We start from the raw sequence: 22,271 nt of genomic DNA, 5'->3' as shown, positions 1-22,271 counted from the left end.
GTCTAACACCCGGGGGGAAGGGATGGGACAAACACATGCACACAGCGTGTTGTTGTCAGTCTAGTCTTCAGCCGTTTCAATTGTTTGAAGAGTGCAATAAATCTTTCCAGCAATTAAAGTAAACTTGTCGTGATACACCACCCACCTGGCCCAATCAAATGCAGTATTATGTTTTGACAGGGTTTGCAACATGTGTACCAAATTCTGTTATTCGAATATTTGAAGTACAGAAGTTAGTATTCAAGTACTTCGGTGTGTATTCATTTTTCCCCCTGAAGAACTATTTTCCATTCATGTATTTCTTTGGTTGAAATAAATTGTTCTGTAAAATATTAATACTATTAATATTCTAATCTCCATTTTTTACCTATGATGATATAGCTTCACATGTAAGAATATATATAAAACGTTTCTAAGTCGTATTTATGGCTTGCGTTCCTTTTTGTTTACATTCGTCAATCAGATCCATAGAGGTTTGTTGGCCCAGTCAGTATTATGCATAGTTTGCTGTTAGCAAGTGGATGAAAGTGAACTAATTCAAGGGAAGATGTACAACCCTGTTTCCAAAGATGTTGGGACGCTGTGTAAAATGTAAAGAAATACAGAATGCAATGATGTGCAAATCAGTTAAACCCTATATTCAATAGAAAATAGTACAAAGACAGCATATCAAATTTTGAAACTAAGACATTTTATTGTTTCTTGAAAAATACAATTCTGGAAAAAATTAAGAGACCACTGGCACCTTTTTCTTTCCTTTCCAAAAAAGGAAGGTTTTGAGTGAGGAACAGAAGGGTTAAAATTAAGAGACCACTGCAAATTGAACGCTTCTGTTCCTCACTCAAAATTTCCCTTTCAACTACTTTGGAAAGGAAAGAAAAAGGACCAGTGGTATCTTAATTTCTTCCGGAGCTGTATATGCCCACTTTGAATTTGATGCCAGAAACACGTTTCAAAAAAGCTGGAACAGGGGCAACAAAAGAATGGAAAAGTTGTTAATGCTAAATGAAACCTGGTGGAACATCTCACAACTAATTAGGTTAATTGGCAACAGGTCAGTAACATGATGGGGTATAAAAAGAGCATCCCAGAGAGTCTTTCAGAAGTAAAGATGGGGAGGGGTTCACCACCCTGTGAAAGACTGTGTAGGCAAATAGTGCAAACATTAAGGAATCACTTCTGATTTCATTATCTATGGTACATTATCATTGAAAGATTCAGAGAATCCAGAGAAATCTCTGTACGCAAGGGACAAGGCTTGAAACCAATATTGGTTGGCAGTGATCTTTGGGCCCTCAGGCGGCAAATTCATTAAAAACAGACATGATTCTGTAGTGGAAATCACTGCATGGGCCCAAGCATCACTTCCGAAAACCATTGTCTCTGAACACAGTATGTTGCTGCATCCAGAAATGCTAGTTAAAACTTTACCATGCAAAGAAGAAACCAAATATAAACAAGATCCAGAAACGCTGCCACCTTCTCTGGGCCTGACCTAATTTAAGATGGACTGAGACAAAGTGGAAAACTGTCCATTGGTCTGACAAATCAAAAATGTCAATTATTTTTAGGAATCATGGGCACCGAAGGCCTTACTTATTTTAACAAGTCAATGCCAAACCACATTCTGCACGTATTACAACAGCATGGCTCTGGAGTATAAGATTCTGGGTGCTAAACTGGCCTGCCTGCTGCCCAGACCTGTCAGCCATTGAAAACTTTTGGTATATTATAAAACAAAAGATACAACAAAGGAGACCCCAAACTGTTGAGGAGCTGAAATCCAATATCAAGCACGAATGGGAAACAATGTCTCATCCAAAACTACAGCAATTGGTCTCCTCAGTTCCCAAATGCTTACTGAGTATTGTTAAAAGAGGTGATGCAACTTTTGGAACCATGCCCCTGTCCCAACTTTTTTTAAACATGTTGCTGGCTATAAATTCAAAGTGAACAAAAAAAAAAAACATTACATTTCTCAGTTTCAACATTTGATATTGAGAGGAAATGGGCATGTCAACACAATGCATATGTGCTGACTAACGCTGAACAAAAGACAATAGATAAGATGTGGTGGCCATTACTGATAGGCCACACCAACCCAGTCCACAGCTCCTGCTAGGAACTGTTCATATGACTGTCATAGATTCTATCGATAGAGCCATGGACCATAGGGGAGATTGGAACATACCATACAAGCGTATCATGTAGGAAAAACCTTTCTTATTGGAGGATAATGGACTGTGTAATGGTTGGCTACAATCACTGACCGCCTCCTATGTGTATTGGTATAAAAGACTGTGTTAACCTTGTGATTATTGGAGAACATGTGAGTAACTATGGATGATCAACATCTTGGACTCGTGATAAATAAAGATTCTCCCCTGACTGCCGGTTGCATTCATTTTGTTCATGGATAAAAAATTGACAGAATCTAACAATATGTTGTCTTTGTACTATTTTCAATTAAATTTAGGGATGAATGATTTGGATATCATTGCATTCTGTTTTGATTTGCATTTCATATAGCGGCTAAATTTTTTGGAAACAGGTTTGTAATATTAATCAGAATTCATTGTCATATGAAATTGATTTAGCTACCAAACACCACGTGAAGTTAGGCTGTGGGATCTAAAGGTTGCTGGGAGGGCAGAAAACGGCGAGTTAAGCCAATAGCTTCTCCAGACCTGAGCAGTGCTTGAGGTGTAGAATTCCAGTTTTACATAAAAAAAACATTTAACCGTGGAAGACTGCCACGATTTGCACTGCGTGACTGTCACTTACTCATTGAGTGACAGAACCAGCCCTCACTGTGTTGCTGCACAGGACCAAACAAAAGCTGCTTTTATACGCTTGACAAAAACACTCAATTCTAAGGGCATAAGGGCAAAAGCCAGCAGCAATCTCTAAAGACGCTCAAGTAGTGAATAGGGTTCAGCAGTACCTTTTTAGTTTGCCTCTGGATGGACATGGACAGTGTTACGGATTTGTTGCCACTGTTGTTGTTCTTGGAAACGATCCTTCAACCTGTCGCCGCCATATTGGACATCTCATTATAGGGTTGAAATGCGAAGAGCCTCTAGATGCCTCCAGTAAAAACAGTTTGAACTCTACCCCTATAATGAGAAACCTGAATGAAACAGGCCCAATTCAAAGACTCAGGTCAGACTGTCTTGTAGGGAGAAAGACCCCTTTGACCCTGCAGGCCCTATCTTCATCAGGATACCAATAATCCAAAAGGTTTGTAAGGACAAGAGATGGCCAGTGATAATAGAAAAAGCCACATGTAGGGAACATGGTTCATTTTACTCTCAAAATGAGTCACAATGGTTATTTGGCTTTCATTTACTTTTCTATCTCTGTCTTTTTTCATTTATTTACATGTATTTATTTTTGTTGGCCCCCGTCCTGCTCACAAACATTTTACATGGTTCACTAGTTGCAGCATGACACATTAAATCCATTAAATCAAAATCCACAAAGACTATATGACAACAGGAGAAAACACCAATTTACTTTTTAGAACTGAAATAAAAATTTCCTCCCAGAGGAATGGACAGTAAATGCACTCATAAATACTCACACTATGCCACACTAGGCCTATATATTATGTGAAGAAGGGGAGAAAATGGTTGTATAAAAACCATCTTGAATAACTATGTCACTAATGATGCCATTTGTTGGGCCAAAAGAGTATTTGGGGTTTCTAGTAAGTTCCTGTTTTCGGAAAAGTCCCATCGTAACAGTAATAGAAAACCTTTCACCCCACCTCTGGAATATTTTTTCTAGCTTTGTGGAAAAATGCAGACATAAAACAAACAATTCACAGGCATTTCATCTCCCTCCTGTGACAACAGTATACACAGCAACTCACCTCAGAGTGTTTTTTTGAATGCTGAAGACAAGGAAAAAAACGTGTATGAAAGCAATAAAGTAGAGTGGATCCTGACCCTGCATTCTTTTATCCACCAAAGCACAACAATAATACAGACTGCTTAGCAGGGAAAACATTTCCCGTGACTGGATAAAGACGCAGGCAATGTCTGTTCTGTGGACACACAAAACACACTTACAGATGGACAAAGAACACCCCAAAGGTTACAATGGACACCTTTCCCAGAGGTGATGCATGCGAAAGGCATGAGGCAGCCCCATCCAAGAACAGCCCAAACCCTATAACCACGCAATCAGCCCCTGGTGAGAGTTGCAGTCGTTTCTTTCTGTGTGCGCGTCAGTGACATTCTCCCCAGGTGGCACTTATCTCTCATTCCCTGTATCTCTTTCCCTTCCCAGCACGTCTGGACATGTAGAGAACTGGGGAACAGGAAGGCCTCCTGAAACAACAGGAACATTAGTGACCTGTGGTTGCAGTTGACAGCCGGCAGACAAGCGTCAGTACAGAGCTTGCCGTGCTGACACCAGGGCCAAGGACATACTGCAGATGAACTCATTGGTACCGGCCTGGGCGCAGCTGCCGACTCGGCCAAGTGCAGAGACCCACTCCGACTGAAACACTTGTGTAAACACATCGTAGAGCCTACAGAGCCTTTGAAGGGCTTTGCTGGTTGAAAGTCTCTCAAGCCTGTCAACAAACAGTAATGTAGGGCCGCCCAGTTGACACAGTGGCTTAGGTCATACCTTCCGGTTTAGCTGTGTCATTGCTCCCGGGAGATGTAATCCTGGTCACGTTATACCCATGTGCCTGGGAGTCCTGTAGGTGTGGGTAGATGACGGGTGGATGAGTGAGTGGAAGAGTTGGCTCGTCTCATTGCGCTCTAGTGACTCCTTGTGGTGGGCTTGGAAGCCGACAAGCTGATTTGTGGTTGTTGACCGGTGAATGCGCTCCTCTCCCGGGGACGCCGGTGTACACTTCCTGATTGAGTGAGCAGTGTGATAAAGATTATCTATATTCTTGTTTTTTTTTACCCTGTTTGGTCCTATTGATGATTTTGGCATGCCTCTGTGGTCACACAGGTAGAGCCCTGTTTGAATCATGGCAAAATATTGGTTAATGTTACCTCTGTATAAATTTTTTTTTAAAAAAGGGTTAAAGTTAACCTCTGAAGTAAAGTAATGGTTAGTGTCATTATTCTAACCAGGTTCTACCTCTGTAAACCCTGTTACACAATTTTCTGGATAACAATAAATTCATTTGAAGTGGTGGCAAAACTGCATCAGTTCCATCTGTGGCTTCTACCCTATGCTCTGGAGTTTAATGAAGTCACAATGTGATTACTGTGGGTCATCTGGAAGTGGGTCATCAGACAATTTACAAGAGAACAGCATGCTATACACCCTCGCAGACATTCAGACTGCCGGAAATATTACTTGAGAAGGTAATGTATATCAAATATGCAGAATATGGTTGATGAACTGCCCCCGCCCCCACGCAACATAGCCTTCCAGGAACTTTACTCCCGTTTAAAAAATAATAGTTTAATGGACTGTCAACATTGCAGCCAGCAATCTTAATCACTATGCATCATTAATAACTACTTGTTATTTTTGTTGATCTGTCAGTCATGATTTACTTATAAGTTAACCTAATCACATTCCTAAAACTTTTTCTTTTATACAGTGGCCTGACATTGCGGTTGTTGTCTGTGCCCAGAACCCAAGGACTTTTGCATTACTGTACATTTACATTAGACAGTTCTATTCATGTCCAGCAGGATCTGATCACTATTGTCCTTCAACAAGCAATTTATCAGACAAAAGCCCATAAAACTCAGACATGGGTCCATATGGCATGGATTATAACATTAGAAACTCCCACTCTTCACCCAATTAATACACATGGTGCATTTTCCAGGGAGGTCAGCGTCTGTCCTCAGAACAGTGATTACCTCAAGGAAATGAGACTGCAGGGGACCAGTCTGGGAGATTGGCCAATGGGAGCTCTGAAATCAAATTAACGTTCTCCTGAGGGGCAATGAGAGGAAAGTGTGTGTGCCTGTCTGCAGACATGGTCATTCAATAGAATATGACTTGGTGAACATGCTTTTTCCATTCTTAGTGAGAGGGCTGTAAGTTTCCACGTTTAGTAGATAAGGTAAGCTTTCTCCATCAGTGAAATTGGCTGATAAGGGCTGATAATACTAACACCTGTACACACTCTCATTAGCTAAGGGGAGGCAACATCACCTTTCTTATGGGGTCAGACAGAGGACGTTGGAGACTACAGAAAACAGGACAACCAGCTTAGAGACTCTCCCTCTTTCTTTTACCCAGCCCGTGCAGCTCTGTCTGCTTACATGTAAAGAGGATGGGAGGGAATTTTTGCTTTGCTTAGTTCCCCCTGCCCCAGGCAAAGCCAACGCCATCACAGCTGACTGTTCGGCAGAGACAAAAGAAACCAGATATTTTTTATATTTTCCTTAGTGCCTGTTTGGTCAGTTTCTCCTACCATGAACTAAGCCAGTAGGACGTCTTTTTCCCAATGGGACCTCCAGTGTGTGGGACACAAAGACCATAGGCCCCGCCCTAATGAGTTGTTCATTATTATTCTCTTTGGCCAAGGTTTCATAATTTAAAGCCTTTTTTTTTTACTTGATGTAAATGATTTCTTACCCCGAAAGCAAAGAAAAATTAATCTACGGTTCAATTTGCTTTTAACAGTCACGACTAAAGATCAGTAGCAGGTGAAATTCTCCTTAAGGGAAAGAGCCAAGATTCTCCCCCTTGTGGTTGAAACATGAATACATAAGAATACATTCTCAAACCAAGAACCGTGAGGGCATTTCAGGGTAACTGCCCTGGTCAGAAACAGAACTACATGCATTACAGGTCACCTTCTGGCTTAGGCATATATTTTATGCAGGTAATGCAGAGGTGTCAAACCGGTTCCACGGAGGGCCGAGTGTCTGCAGGTTTTTGCTCTCTCCTTGTACTTGATTGGTTAATTAGGTCACTGATTGGTTAGTTTCTACCCTCACCTGGTTGTGTAGGTATGAACTAGGAACCAATTTATAGGAAAAACCAAAAACCTGCAGACACTCGGCCCTTTGTGGAACCGGTTCGACACCTGTGAGGTAATGCATCATCAACCAAATCACATGTTACAATTATCTGTCAATGACACAATTGGTGCCGTAGCATACAACACCAGCTGATGTCTGAGCAGGGCAATGTGACCAACACCTCCAGTTGATGGACATCAGGTTGTAAAATGGTGTGCGGAAGAAATAAAGGGAGCGAGACACAAATTTGGATATATTCTGAGATGTAATTAAAAAAAGAAAGAAAAAAAAAATGCCATTTTAACAGTTATAATAAATTAACAGTGAAATGTATCGCGCTCAAAGCAGCGAAAGAACAGGACTTTCCCCAGGGGACTTGAGTCATTGCTAGTCTGTACATGAGTGTGGCATGAGGCCTGGGCCCATACACAAAAAAAACACCTCAGAGTGGGATTGCCAACCTAGGATCACCCCCCCCCCCCCCCCCACACACACACACACACACACACACCCCCAATCAATCCATATAATCCTCATTATAACTGATCCTAGACCAGCACCTCCAGTAAGGTATACGAATATGAGGCCTTGTCCTGGGACACCATGATCACCACAGCCGGCCAGCCAAACAGCACAAAACGTCACATTAGAATCAGCTCAGATCACGACGGCCACAGACTGTCTAAACTCCATGGGGAAAGGACAGGCAAGCAGCAGCATACAGTGTGGAATTTATATCAGGCCATGATAGGGCTACTTTTCCTCTCATACACGTCAAAATCTGCAATCAAATGTTGCTAAACCTCTGACCCCAGGATATGGCCCTGATGCTGATTGGTTAAGCCTTATTACTCTGGAAGCTCTGAAGACTAAACCCAACAATCCCGTCCCTCCTCACCGGTTCCTCACGCTGCTCCGTGCAGACAGTTTATCACTCTCTAGTTTTAAAATATACAGGTCCGCTGGACTATCCTTGCAGTAACTAGTCTACTTAACAGCCCGTGATTAAATTCAAATTGGCCTTGTACATTCTACTTAAAGTACAATGGGTCATCCTTCCAGAGCACACACTGTGCTGTGAGACAGACAGACAAGATATCATACTTCATTCCATATCCACTAACACACACACACATACACGTAAGCACGCACGCACGCACGCACACGACCATCACTGTATATATTGAATGGGTTAACAGGAACAGAATGACGTCGTCGTCAACCACCTTATCCGGCGCTTTTCACAGCTCAGCCACAGTCTTAGTAAGTTGCCACTCGGCACTGTAACATGGCGGCACACATCTTAATGGGTCCACATGCAGAGGCTCAACCCCATCTTGTTTAGTCGGCCCGTCCGGCCCGGCGGGTCAGGGAGCAGGCCAGCTGTCATCACAGGGAGACCATGGCGGTTTAGAGGGTACGTGGAGGGCTTAAGGGTGAAGCACAGGTGGAGAGGGCACACGGGGTGGGTGGGACGGAGTTGACACAGTGGCTAGTCGGAGTCTGGTCTCAAAACGCGCTGCCCGGCTTCGTCACACCTCACAGAGAACAACAGGGAAATCCACATGAATGCAGGGATGATCCAGCTTTATGATTCCCTGTAGGGAGAGAAATCGACAAAACAAATGAGCACAGTAAAGATTATTGGTTCTGTGGATGTTCGTTTTCAGTGACGATTCCAATGATTTTCAGAGACGGCTGCGGTTTAGAGGTGGTTCATTTTATTTTTTTCATTAAGTTAAGTCAATTTTACTAGATTATTTTTAGGATGGCGACAGAAAACAGTGAGCAAATCCCTGAATTTTGTAAACTATGAGAGGACTGCTAACCTGAGGTATGAGGTTTTTCTGGATCCTCTTCAATTTTGCTTTTTTGCGGCCGTTCTTTGTTACAACTGTCTCCTCGTAGAATTCGTGGGCCAGGTCTCCATCCTCGTCAAAGTACAAAGAGCTGGCAGATAAAACAGAAGATTACAGCTGGGTTTGGCTGGAAGGAATAATGACATGACAGATGATTTGTCAACATTGTAAGTGAACATTTTCCTTCAAATCAAAGTTGTATTACACCTCAGGACACCCAAGTCCGCTCAAATCTGTGAAGGGGCACACTGGGCGCTCATCTGTGACTTTTTGAATGTGCATTACCGAACATATACATTTCTCAGTAATTCATCCAGACTGAATTACAGTTAATGCATTTAAGAGAGCTGGAACAACCTTGTATCACATAACAACCATGTATCACTTGTGATGCTATATTTACCTCCGTCTGGTAAACACGAAGGGCGTGGCATTTCTGAAACTTCGGAGCCTTGCCAGTGACTGTTCGTCGACTCCCTCTTTGTTTGGATCACCATCACCACTGCTGGAACCAGCAAAAGGCCAGTAACCTTTTTTGGAGCCACTACCTCCCATCTTCAACTGTAGGACATTATTTGCTTGGCCAGACTGCAGCTAGTTGGTGCTTGATGGTGTTGATGGGTCTTGACGTAAATGTAATCTAAAGGAATTACAGAGAAAGTTCGTAGGTATTAGTTAATTAAGTGTTTTTGATAGCTGCTGCTTCTTTAGCTAAATATGACATTACCCACATGAGGTGAACACTTACATTGACAACTATAACCGATAGTACCCAACATAGCCATTTACTATATAGCATGAGTTTCTAGTCTTTCATCTAGTTTTATATTAATAAAAATACATAACTGTGATTTGGTCGTAGCGTTAGCTTTCAAAGCCAATGTAGTTATATTGGCTTCGAGTGTTTACAGCACATTCAACGTCCTTCTGATATCACACGGAAAGAGCTACAGCAGCTGACTGTTCACTAACGTTCATGTTTAACAGATGCAACGTTTGCATGTCATGACTGAAACAGGTTCCGGTATCGAGTTTATTTGGCAAAACATCCGATCTTGTCTGAGGGTAAAATGCGACCATATCAGTATAGCCGTGTATAAGATAGCTAGCTACCAAACGCCATACTAGCTGTCAAGATAACTAGCTAGGTGACTTGCTAACGTTGTCCCTGATTACGGTTGCATGCTTGCAAGCACATTCATTGTCGCCATACCCAGAGCAATTTCAGCTTGGTGAGTCGTATGAAATCTTTGATGTGCCAACTTCCTTTGACGCCGAATGTCTTCGGAACACTAACCTGACGTAGCTAGCTTTAAAGTCAAAACACAAACAGCCCTCTCACGCTTACACAGCTAACCTTAGCATTTAGCCTCTCACTTCCGTCATATGGGAGGGCATGTATTTACGTCATTTCCACTGTTTTGTTTCTTACACAGAATGGAAGGTTAGAGAAAGTTCTTCGCTTTCCATGTTGGTACAGATGGAGATGAAGAGCAGATACTGATGTAAAACTTGATTACTCAATAATAACAACACTGATAGCAAAATAATGATAAAATCACATGTACCTGATTTGTTATCTTTTTATTAGAATTAGAAGGATATGAACATAGTATTTCAAAATATTGTAGAATCTGTTTCATAGATATTTCATTACAATAAGACGCCTACTTTAACGTCAAAATACTTTAAATAACTATGGCACTAGACTTTGCAGGAAGCAGGGGCATGTTCAGTAGGATAAAAAACATATCCTAATAAGAAAATGCATTATCCATTGCAAAATATTTTTTCTATAATGTGCCTCATTGAACACAACCCTAGTTAATCACATGATATTAAATTCTAGGAGAAGCCCAAATCAAAATGACATGTTGGGCACATTCAACAATCCCTTTATTAAATACAATGCGAAGAGTAACGACAGCTCAATACAGTAACCCTGCCCCGCCAGAAAAAGCCCTGAGCAGCAGCAAAAAAAATTCTGTGAGAAACCCCCATGCTCCAGCAGTGTCCAGACCAGGAAATCTCCAGTCAATTACGGCCTCGTCTCTCCACTCAGGCGACATCCTCTAGTCCTTTTACATGCTCCATTACTGCAAAATGCCCTAATCCGTGCTCCACAGACGTAGTTTTAGCCCACTGATTTGCCCCATCTTCTCTCCTGGCTTACACTACTATATCCCTGCTCATCTCAAGGGCATTATCATGATTGATCTCTGACTTCCTGTCTCCCCCCCCCCCATCTATCCCCTAATGGCCCTAGTTGCCATCCACAGCTACAGTAGTAGTAATAGCTGTGCCGGGCTCTATTTAGGCAAATCAGACTGGCGTATTGTGTGCCATGCTCCTGGTGGCCACAGGTTATACCTGTGTTTGGCTCTCCAGCATGATGTCACCCATGCCACTCCACATCAGCCAGGGGCGGTACCACTAGCCAAGGCCTCTTTCATCTTATCCCTCGTAAGAGCGTAGCGCTTGATTATCTGCCGGACGTGTTCTTCTTCCTCGCGCTGAAGGATCTGCAGGAAATTGCGCAACTCAGGAAAGCTGAAGGCATCCCACTGTGGAGGAGAGGTTAACGCGATGTTAAATCTGAATGCAATACATTTACACTACAGAGGAATTACAATGTCAGCGCTCTCCAGTGCGGCTCATTCTCCGAATCACAAGCTGTATGTCCCGTGTTGGAGACGAGTACTCACATTGATCTCCCCGGTTTCATTCTCTTTCAACACCAGACTGAGGACCTTCTCATTGGGTCCGGCACAAAGACGCAGGTGAAGCGGACGCTCGTCATCAGACAGCTTACGGAGATATACTGGAAAAGGGAAATAAAGAGGTGAAACAAACCGGCAAGGACAAAAGAATGACCGGAGGCCAGGGAGTCTTAATACGGTGTCTCATTTGGTGTCATATTAAGTGATTTGGGCACATTCGTGACGGTGCCTTTAGAAAGTCCACGGACACTCACTCTGGTTTTGACGTTCGCTGCGTTCAAACAGGGCGAACTTGGCAGGGTTGTCCACCACTGTGAACTTATTGAGCAGGGCCTCTATGACTTCTCGTGCCCGTGTCCGTGAGCTAATATGCAGGTGTTTAGCCGTGCCTTTGGGGAGGTAGAAGGAGGTCCGGCGCTTCAGCCCCCGTTCTTGCTGGCCCTCCTCCAGTTGTGGGGATGTCTTTGCGGGGGACGGAAGTGACACAGGGCGAGTTAGCTTAAAAACGACCCTGATGAAGCCAGTGTATGATCCATCTCGGTTCTGAAAAAGGGGATAGAGGAGCAGAGTCCTTAAACATATTGTAAACGGACATGTTACAACGTGAACATAATGGGCCTGTATAGCACGCGTGCGTCTCTCTACCTGAGATGTTGTGTCTGTGTGTGTGTGTCCATTAATTTACTCACCAGCACCATGTAGAGATTGCTGTTGATCTGAGCGTTGTATTCCTTTACCTTCTGCTGGATGTCACCGAGAGAAAGCACTTGTTTCCCCCAGTCTATAGGTTCAATCTGCAACAAAGGTAAGGAAGATGGGATTCACATCAAATATCCCAGCAGTAGGCTGGCCAAGGCGCCTATTGTTTTTCTATAACTATATCATATACCTGCGTCAGCAGTATTAAAGCAGCGACCAACCAAATATATTTTATGGAAAGTTATGTAAATCAAGTGCGTTGTATAGCCATGTATGTCAACTTGAACTGTTTCCCTTTCACCTACAGTTGCTAGTACAGTGGCACATGTCTTAAGGCAGGGCTATCCAACGCTGTTCCTGGAGATCTACTGTCCTGTAGGTTCTCTTCAACCCCATTTGTGGCTAACCTGATTTAGCTTTTCATACAGCTAATTATTAGAATCAGGTGTGCTAAATTAGAGTTGGAGAGAAAACCTACAAGGCAGTAGATCTCCAGGAACAGGGTTGGATAGCCCTGTCCTAAGGCATCCCTTTTTGACATTAGAACAGAATCTCTCTTTCTGTCCTGAAGCACTAAATCCAGTCCCTTGGGTCTAAAGCCAGGTGCAGGAAGCAGGAAGAAGTGTTCAGCCTTCCGCTCCCAACCCCTACCCTAGGAATCCCAGCTAGAAAGTACACCAGGAAACCCTGCCTTCCCCACGAACAGTGTAGAGGAAGTTACAGAGGACACACACAGTCGATAAATATAGGGTTTGGTGTGTTATTGTGTCTCTGACCGGTCCGAACATATTAAGAATTTCCACAAGGAACAATATCTCTTTGTACCAATTTTCCAAAGTGTGTGTATTTCATGAACACAACGATCACCGACTGGAACAGCAGAAATAATCAAAAGTGTGACTGTGGAGCATTCAGAGCATGTAAATGTGAGTCTGTTGTATGCTAAGGACCATAACATACCATTATGCAAATGCAATGAAAGCCACACAGCTTGAAACTACTGTAGCTAATTTAGTTAAGTGGTATCACTCAGCATGGGATGCATGATGGACACACAATTGGAAAGACCAAAATGAACCTATTGAACAAAACTGCCTGATCTCCCTTCCCCCCTGATTTCTAAGGCCTAACATCTGTCAGTGTCACAGTATAATATAAAGTAGCATGTCCATGTAGAAAATACAAGGCTTTATATGCTGGCTACAAAACGCAGAACGAACTACATTATTGACAACAGACTAGGCTATGCAACGCAGGCCCCATCAATAAACATATTGCACAATCTTAAACACAAAATCCTCAATAACTGTTTTTAAAGTGTTCACGCAACGCCTCACCGTTTTCCTTTTGACTTTACTAAAGGACGTGCGGGCCGTGTAGAAGAGCTCCAACTCTGAGTCTGAATCGTCCTGGCTACAGTATCCACTGCTGGTTGTACTTCCCCAAGTCATCTCAAACGAAGAGGCAATGTCCATTGCCTCGTTCAACGACTTAACTATACAACAAGGTTAGCTCAGGCAATTTATTTGCCCCTCATCAATTTCCTTTAAAACCAGATGAATAGCCTTTATCTACACTAAATCGCTGTGTATCCACTCAAGGGTTTCAACATTAATTAAAATGAGATACTGCAAAATACTGATTAATATATACATAAAAAACCGTCTTAGTCTCTGTCTACATGTCCCGTAACAGCAGTCCCTCACATTGACAGGAGGGTCTGCAAGACTTGTGATCTGTGAGTGGCAATCCTTAGCGCGCCCCAGACCGGACCGTGAAATTTACTAAATGAGAATGTAACTCCACCCACTATCCTTTGCTGTAAAGATAGTTGAATATGTGATTATCGCGGGGCTCACGCTCAGCGCCCGGTTCCAGAATTATGATGTCAGAGGGTACATCGTTTTAACCATAGAATTGTGTAATTGTTAAAAATTGTTATGGCTTTTTGGTTAAAGCTTTTCATTTAAAACAATAATGGTGTGAATTGTTGAACAACCATCCTATTTCAAAATATACAACTTTCAAGGTAAGTAATAACTAGATGTGGTTATATATCACATTTGATGTAGGACAAACTCTATCTCCTACATTGCTGTGAGAACAAGCTTTTCCTTTTGCCCTGTAAAATCTTTCCAAAGTCAAAGGTTCAGCTGTGACAGTAATTGCTCGTGTTCACTGACTAGACCACAGCACACAAAAACTACAAGGATACATACTGACAAGTATAAAGTGTGTTCCTGGCTCTGGTGCTGTTAAGAGGAAGCTGGCCTTCACAAAGCCTAGAAATGATGTAGCAGAAGTCTGGCATTGAATAATATATGAACATTTGTTGAGTAATATTTAAAGAGTTGTGCGAGTAAGGGGAGATTTCCTGTGTTTCAAATTTAGAACAGCTGATTTATTGTGCTGTTGCTAAACAACCTCCTCATTTACACCCCTTGTTTAAATGCGGGGGCTTTGGCCATTCTGACAGACAGGCAGCTTTAAGAGGTAGGCAGTAAAATCTCTATCTCTGTGAGCATATGGCACTCTGAGACTATAAGCTCTGAAAAGCAGTTTCTGCATCAACAATCTGGAAGTCCCAGCACCACAAAGGAGGGAGTAATTGAATATGCGCTTGATTTAAGGTGATTTTTATGTATTTCTTCAGGTTGTAACACATCAAATCTAATAAAATGTTATTTGTCACTTGCCTTTTTAACCACATATGTTGAAAAACAGTCAAATGCTTACTTATGGACCCAAAAATTAAGATGCAGGTCAATAAAAAATATTGATAGAAAATTTAACAAAATGAATATGTGCACAGTGATGCGAATTACAAGGAATAGAGGAGATGAAGCCCTATTGTCTAGAATCCAAAGCGTACATTTTGCTGACCACAAAATGGCAGCAGCGCATCCAACTGGCTGTTGTTTGGCCAAAAGAAAGCCCCTACTCTCAACACAAACTCTGAGTGAACCTGTGTGAATGGGGCACTGAGTACAGTGGTGTGTACTTTATGTTGTGTGTCCGGTATAGCATCCGATGGCTCTGGGATTCTAGTCAGAAAACATGGCTTCATGGACTCATGGACTGGTCAAATACCAGGAGATTTTAGACCAAAATCTGTCTGCCTCTGCCTGGAGAAATAAACTGGGTCATTATTAGATCTTCCATCAGAACAATGATCCAAAGCATTTCACCAGATCCATGCCAAAATGGCTCACCAGAGAATCAATGGCCAAGCCAGCCCTTGACCTAAACCTGTGGGATGAACTGAAGAGGAGAGTCAACAAACAAGGAACAAGTACGCTGAATGAGATCATTCATGGGCGAATGTTGTCAGTTCCCTTCTTATGGGTTCTCTCACCGCATCAAACCATAAAGGAAAAGAAAAAGTGCAGTTATCTAGTCAAGAGGAGGAGGCACAAAGTACTGAATGCAGGGGTGCCAATAATTGTGACATATTTTGAGAAAAATATGAATTTTAAAATGTTTATTTTCTTACATTTTTCTTTAAATTCGTTTTTGCGTTGTACAATTTTACACCAAAGAAAAGGTAGGATTTATCTAATATTTTGAATGAAAGATCAAACTGATAAACAACAATTATATTTTTTCACTGCCTTTTTTGTTAATCTTTCCAATGGGGACCAATAATTATGGAGGGCACTGTTTATATCATACAAGATGGGTGATATCGTACACAAAATTACGGGGACCAGTTACGCCTCATGAGCTCCACTTTCACATCTAGCTCTTTGCTGAAATTCTACAAAATCTCAGGAGCTAATCTTTAAGGAACAAGGTGCATAGCAACTGTCAAACAGACACTAAAGGCCTGTGAGGCGACTTACCACATCCACATTGGTATCAGTCTCTACAATGTCATCAGAAACATCTGTTTCATCAGTAGGGAGGAGCCTACTGTCTGTGCTGCAATCCAACTGGATATAAGGTCGACAATGGTGGTGACAGGTGTAACTGCAGTCTAGGTAAGGAGAGAGAGAGACAGACAGATTTCACTGGAATGGGAAAGGAACTGACCGCAACCCTGTTAACTTAATTCTACTTTGCAGCTTTCTCATCATCATTTAGTGCCATCAGGGTCAGAAACAGCAGCAAAGCAGCCTCTGATAGGCCTGTCCTGTCCTCTGATAGGCCTGTCCTGTCCTCTGATAGTCCTGCCCTCTGATAGGCCTGTCCTGCCCTCTGATAGTCCTGCCCTCTGATAGGCCTGTCTTGCCCTCTGCTAGGTCTGCACTGCCCTCTGCTGTTGATTCTGTCCAAAGGCTCAAATGTTAATGGATTACTAGACCCTACAACCATAATGTGTGGACTGCTATGACTGGACTGCAATAAGCATAATGTTGAAACTTCCACTTTGATCATCCATGAAGCTATTTCCATTTTGATACGAAGTGAAAGATGTTGTCAGGTTTCCACAAGTGCATGGGGTCTAGGGTTCCATTTGGGATTGGCTATATACCTTTTTTATAGCTGTTGCAGTTTCCCCTTTGACTGCCACTAAAGAAATAAAAATGCAAACAGTCCAATTGCTCTATCAGAAGACAAGAATGTTCCCATGCTCCTGCGGTCCCTTCACTTCTAAAAACCACAGGCTTCCCAGAGCTTCCTGTTGATAGGGTCGTGCTCTGGACATGCTCTCACCTGATTGGATAAGAAAATAAATCCAAAAAGCAGGCTGTTTGTCACATATGTTAGTGGGTTCTCATAGGTTTGTTCTTGGTTTTATCTGAGAGACGTTATCAACCAACAAGAAAATGTTTCTCTGAAAACATACTTCCACAATATACTGTAAATTCCCTATGTTAAGGACATCCCCTGCTATCTTAGTACCACATCCTCCTGATTCAGCTCATGCCGATGACCACTTCCTCCTGATTCAGCTCATTCCGATGACCACCTCCTCCTGATTCAGTTCACACAGAGGCTTAAAATCAGCACCTCTATCTTGCTTGCACACATGACCAATCTTCTGAAGCGTCTGCCTGTCAGAGACTAAAAGCTGGCATTTCTATGGCGCAAGTGACGACACTTCAGCCTGAGGATTCGCTCCACAGTGGTCGCAGGCTACTTGCTTAGCAAGTACGACTTCCACTTTATTTCGGCCCACAGTGCACCTTGAACCCCAGAGGTCTCAAAAGTACTAAGTAACAGTACTTTGATGTGTTCACCAGTTTTGGGAAGTTCCTAAGGAAGAGCTAAATGTCCAGGTCATAACTAACCCTAACCCTTAATTGGTCATTTACATTCTTATTTAATGGATCACTGGTTAGTTTTGAACTCCCTTTACATGGTTACTCTGCTCCCGTAAAGTGATGAACACAGTTAAATACTTTGACTCCTGTACTTTTTCACCTGTACTTGAACCCACAACTTTCGTGCTGTCTGCACATGTGACTTCTCCTGAAACGTCTTACCAAAAAGCTCGTTATTTTTATGAATCCAGTGCCAACACACCAGACAGACGAGTATCTCTCACACCTCCTCATACACCCACACACACACAAAAATGAATAATTTGCACATTATATCTACAAGCAAACACAGTGATCCTAAGCACACACACATCTATAATGGAGAGGTGTAAAATAAACACCTTAGGCTTAAGTGTCCATGTTTGCAACACTCACTAGCTAGCTTTTGATTGGCTCGACTGGTAGAGATGTGTGAGGCTGGAGAGTGATGTGTGCTTGTATAGTGGATGTCTGGGTTCTGAGACATGCGTGTGTCGAATCAAGCGGAAGAGTTACCGGCTCAGCAAGCTGCTTTGTTTGTAAATGCATGCATGTATTCATACACATGCACAAACACACGCGCGCACACACGCACACACACACACACAGGTACTTACTAACACAGCTCAGGCTCAGTTTGTAGAGGCTCCAAATGAATTCTCCACAAAGGTCGCACCATGCGATCTGAGTATAGCTGCAAGGCTGGAAGTCATGTCCCTTCCCACCCTGCCCCGGGAACCACGAGGGCCCCTCAACACTAACACTGTCCCCCGTCATCCGGACCGCCTGACTGGGCCTCTCCAGAGCCCTCACCTGTCTGGGAGTCAGGGGCGCTGGAGGGAGCAGAGGTGCTGGTGGGTCTGGTGCCAGCTCAATTCGATCATTCAGGCTGAGGTCCTTCAGCTCAATCAGCTCACACTTGGACATCCCGTTGACCCAGGCGAACAGCCGGGAAACTGCCTGGGGGGGTTCACTACCCATGTTTAGCATGGACTACTACCGGTACACACAGGGGAGTCAGTCTTGCTGGTATTAATATGTCCATTCACTGTTGTAGCATCCATATTTAAAGCTTGGATTATGTTAGATATTGTATATTGAAGGTGTTGGCTCTGAGGTCTGGTTTTAGTCCATATCTGGTGGGACGTTTTGTGTATCCGCAGAACTTTTCTTCCGGCTATCTCAGACAAACCAGCTTTCTAAATCTGAGGGAATTCCAAAAGTAGACTATTAGACTTATAATCACTATCAGATTTAATCACATCTCACGACTCAGATATCTGTGTCTACCAGGAAGAGAAAGACAAAACATTTACCTTTTTTACAGGAAACTGCTGCAGTCTTTTCCATCACCATGCCATTCACAGATGTACTTTGCATCCAGCAAAGCAAGAGATAAATGTACATTTTGTTCAAAAGGCAGCAAAAGTAAGGGTAAAGTATAAATCTGGTTCTGGCTACTTCATGAAATACGGCCTACAAAAAAGAGATTAATATTTGTTGGCCAAAGCCAGGATTCATAAGATTATACATAAAATGTGGGACAAGATGACCAGTTTAATCCTGCATGGGAATGGAGCTCACAGCAGGAGCATAGATTTCACCTAACAGTAAGAAAGCCCTTCACATGACAAAAATAATACATGAAAGGCCATCTCTGCTCATGTAACTGTTGAAAAAGAGGCACTCATTAAGAAAAATAATAATTAATTATAGACTCATTATTAATTATAGAAATGTCACTAGTGTCCCCGTCTAACCACAGCATTTAGAGGGTGATGTACAGCCTATTACTATTACAAGCATGTGCACTGTGCAGAATGCTTATTTAGTCCATTTAGCGCTTAAAAGAAAATGCATCTCAGTTTTCAGTTTAGAGCGTCCCGGACAGAGGTCGACCCCTTACATCCAGTAATGTCCCAGGCCTACCTGTGAACAATCTTAATGCAGTTTATTGCAATATGCTTCCTCCCAACTCAAAGGTTTGTTGGAAGTTTTTGTTCCCCCATTCAACCCCCTTTCGTGTCCCCTATAGCCCAAATTCAGTGACGTGAATAAGAACAACCGCTACAATCGACTGGCTCTTCAACTGGGTCACCACTCCGCGCAGCAACACTTATTCACGTTAGTTATAAATTAGTAGCACATTTGTTACACTCGTTAAAAAAACAATTTACTAATACGGAAGGCTAAAAGCCAAGCCTATTTGTATTATATCGTAGCCTAATTTACCAGTCCGAGGTTGTTATTGAGCTCATCAAATACAAGTTTAGTTACAGACGTTTCTTTAAACTTAATTAAACAGCCTATAGATATACATTCTTCAAAAACACTATTCTCGATGGCGATGGTACAAAACGACCAGTTTCTATGAAACGGCGAGAGACCGGTTTTTAGTGAAACCGTGTACGACCGACAATGATGTTCCACAAACAGACGTTCGTAAAAGTGAATTTAGGAAGCGTACTTACAACTCTTCGTGTTCACCTTCTCAATCGTTGGTTATGTATTAATGACTGAGCTCCAAGGTTGATGTCGTTTTTTTCTCCCTCCCTCCCTATCCCCCAAAAAACAGCTCGACAATCACTCTTTGCAATGGTTGCGCATGCACGCAGTATACGACAGATTACTGCTGCCTAATCCGGTATTTAACTGTCCTGTTTCATGTCGCTTCTCACTCACAATGACCGGTAGGTTGGCCTTCATGAAACAGATCGCAAATTCCCATAAGTGTTTCTGTTTCTGTTGACTTGAAACATGTCTAGGTGAATTCCATTCGGGAGCTGTTCCTTCCCAAAGGTGCTGAAGTCGACGAACAAGGTGTGGGAAGAACTGAGACCTAACACTTTATTTGATGAGATTTAATATTGTGCTTGACCTCCTTGGTCATTTTGTATATTACAATATAATTAATATATGACTAAAAAGGTTCCAAAAGTGTTCAATGGCTGTTTCTATTAGGACTGTCAAAACTATTCCACAGTGGTCCTGGAGTCTGCTCTGCTGGCGTTTGAATCATTTTCTTTTTCATGTAGAACTCTCTGTGGAAAGGGTTCAATGATAAAAGACCTTTACAAATATTGTGGTATGGGGACAGTCACATAATCGTTTCCATACCGTTTTTCTACCAGTGTAGAAAAGTGGTGTCTGACTGATTAAATATTATAGATACATAGGAGACACTACATTTTAAAGTATCGTATTTATTTTGTATACAAGTCTTGACAAGCAATATTGAACAGTTAATCCTTTTTTTAAATGGGGTTTACTTTGATTAGCATTTTTTTAAAGTAAGTATTTAACGGTTAGTTGACACCAGCAGTTTACAAAACAGTAAGTAAAATGTTATTTGATTTGCAGATGTCTAAACAACTAGATGCTTTAGAGGTCTGCTTGGTGTAGGCCTATAATCATTTACATTCCCTCTTGTTGATGATTCGTCACCAAGTGTGTTTATGTTCATCCATTATCTTCTTCCTTGCCTTGCTCAGAAAGGAAGCCCCATCTTTATCACAGGGAAGGGATGGGAAGGACTCTGAGAGGCCCAGAGTAGTTAACAAACACTGGGCAGACAAAGAGAGAGAGTTTGGCACAGAGCCATGGTTAACAAGGGGGGGGGGGGGGATCCTCTTCTTCACTCCCATTGGACATTTTTTTAATTGGTTTTGAATGTATGATTTTTTTTTTAGCTGCTGGATTCTGAAATTAATTAATTTTGAAACATAAATCCGAACAGGCTCTAGTCTAACCAGTCATTCAACATGACAGAACTGGCGGCAAAATGAAGACATATGTCGTTTTATTAGCACGGGCCCTGCTGAAGGCCGGAACCAAAATCATTTCATGTGGGAAGAAGGGAGTTTTCTTTCAGCCTGTATCTCCTCTTTCTTGTAAGGGCAAATAGCAACCAGAATGACGAAGTAACACAACTTTACCACGATGAATCATGTGTCAAGTGTCCATACTTCTTGCGTATTTGTACACTGTCGCAATAGAAACTGAGAGCCAGCTGATTTCACTGAGAGATGAGGGGATGGAAAGTGATAGAGGAGAGAGGGACATGGCTCATCCTAGGAGCACACGGGAGTCTTGAGACAGCTGGCTGTAGCATGTCTGCGCAGAGGGCCATTGTGCCCTAACAAGAATGTGTCAGCATCTAACCATGTTGCACAAGTCACATGCTTGTCTGGGGGGAATTGGAGCACACTGACCAGTGAGTGGAGGGAGCACTGTGTGTTCATTGAGTGGTGTGGCTTGGAATGGGCGGTATTCCAGGTGGCTGTTTATAACAGCAGTGAATGAGCAACATGCAGCACAATGCAACGAGCACTACGCGGGCGGCCCAACAGAGGGAGCACTGTGCAATCACGAGTTTTAACTTGGACTGTGCATCATTCTAGATTTAGGAAATTACTTCGGAATGTTCAGTTGCATTCTTGAATCTTTTTTCATATCCCAAGGCCTACTGGGTTGCATCATCCTTTCCAAAATGCATTTCTTTTCTACAACCCTGTTTCCGAAAAAGTTGGGCCACTGCATGAAATGCAAATAAAACAGAATGCAATGAGGTGCAAATTATCCATTTATATATAAATTATACATTTATCTCTATATTTAACTGAAAATAGTACAAAGACAACATATCAAATGTTGAAACTGAGAAATGTTATTGTTTTTGGAAAAATACATGCCCATTTGAATTTGATGCCCGCAACACGTTTGAAAAAAGTTGGGACAGGGGCATGTTTAGGCCTTCCACTGTGTTGCATCACCTCTTCTTTTAACAAT

At 42.3% G+C, this 22,271-nt stretch overlaps 2 protein-coding genes across 9 annotated transcripts; both read right to left on the bottom strand.

Annotated features, from left to right (window-relative positions):
- Positions 1–7,187: 7,187 nt before the first annotated feature.
- Positions 7,188–10,212, bottom strand: tusc2b (tumor suppressor 2, mitochondrial calcium regulator b). Of its 2 annotated transcripts, none has more exons than XM_010900631.5 (4): positions 10,032–10,212; positions 9,222–9,458; positions 8,789–8,909; positions 7,188–8,557 (listed from the first exon to the last, which is right to left on the bottom strand). In XM_010900631.5, the coding sequence occupies exons 2-4, from the start codon at positions 9,371–9,373 to the stop codon at positions 8,492–8,494; spliced, it is 339 nt and encodes a 112-aa protein (XP_010898933.1). In that variant the 5' UTR covers positions 9,374–9,458; positions 10,032–10,212; the 3' UTR covers positions 7,188–8,491. The 2 variants fall into 2 exon arrangements, with proteins under 2 accessions (XP_010898933.1, XP_010898934.1); XM_010900632.5 differs by lacking the exon at positions 10,032–10,212 and adding an exon at positions 9,665–10,002.
- A 175-nt stretch (positions 10,213–10,387) lies between these two features.
- On the bottom strand, positions 10,388–20,057 carry rassf1 (Ras association domain family member 1). 7 transcript variants are annotated; one of them, XM_010900633.3, is made up of 8 exons: positions 19,955–20,057; positions 18,800–18,855; positions 18,101–18,688; positions 16,080–16,213; positions 12,228–12,332; positions 11,793–12,081; positions 11,524–11,639; positions 10,388–11,382 (listed from the first exon to the last, which is right to left on the bottom strand). In XM_010900633.3, exons 3-8 carry the CDS (start codon positions 18,471–18,473, stop codon positions 11,233–11,235), a joined length of 1,167 nt encoding a protein of 388 aa, XP_010898935.2. In that variant the 5' UTR covers positions 18,474–18,688; positions 18,800–18,855; positions 19,955–20,057; the 3' UTR covers positions 10,388–11,232. The 7 variants fall into 7 exon arrangements, with proteins under 7 accessions (XP_010898935.2, XP_019910741.2, XP_034143443.1 ...); XM_020055182.2 differs by having other exon boundaries at positions 18,800–18,959; positions 19,955–20,032; XM_034287552.1 differs by having other exon boundaries at positions 18,800–18,824; positions 19,955–20,005.
- Between the last annotated feature and the right edge of the window lie 2,214 nt (positions 20,058–22,271).

The sequence above is a fragment of the Esox lucius genome, chromosome 17, assembly GCF_011004845.1.
Source record: "Esox lucius isolate fEsoLuc1 chromosome 17, fEsoLuc1.pri, whole genome shotgun sequence".
Taxonomy (NCBI): Eukaryota; Metazoa; Chordata; class Actinopteri; order Esociformes; family Esocidae; genus Esox; species Esox lucius.
This window is presented reverse-complemented; position numbering and strand designations above follow the sequence as displayed.

Bases quoted from the DNA above. Each gene is read 5' to 3' on its own strand.
- rassf1 (XM_010900633.3), bottom strand. From the start codon at position 18,473: ATGCTAAACATGGGTAGTGAACCCCCCCAGGCAGTTTCCCGGCTGTTC. The intron at 12,333-16,079 runs GTAAGTCGCCTC...CCTTTGTTGCAG, and splicing joins CTGATACCAATGTGGATGTG to ATTGAACCTATAGACTGGGG. The intron at 11,640-11,792 runs GTGAGTGTCCGT...TCCCTTTTCCAG, and splicing joins CAGCGAACGTCAAAACCAGA to TATATCTCCGTAAGCTGTCT.
- tusc2b (XM_010900631.5), bottom strand. From the start codon at position 9,373: ATGGGAGGTAGTGGCTCCAAAAAAGGTTACTGGCCTTTTGCTGGTTCC. The intron at 8,910-9,221 runs GTAAATATAGCA...TTTATCTGCCAG, and splicing joins TTCGTGTTTACCAGACGGAG to CTCTTTGTACTTTGACGAGG. The intron at 8,558-8,788 runs GTTAGCAGTCCT...CTCTCCCTACAG, and splicing joins AGAAAAACCTCATACCTCAG to GGAATCATAAAGCTGGATCA.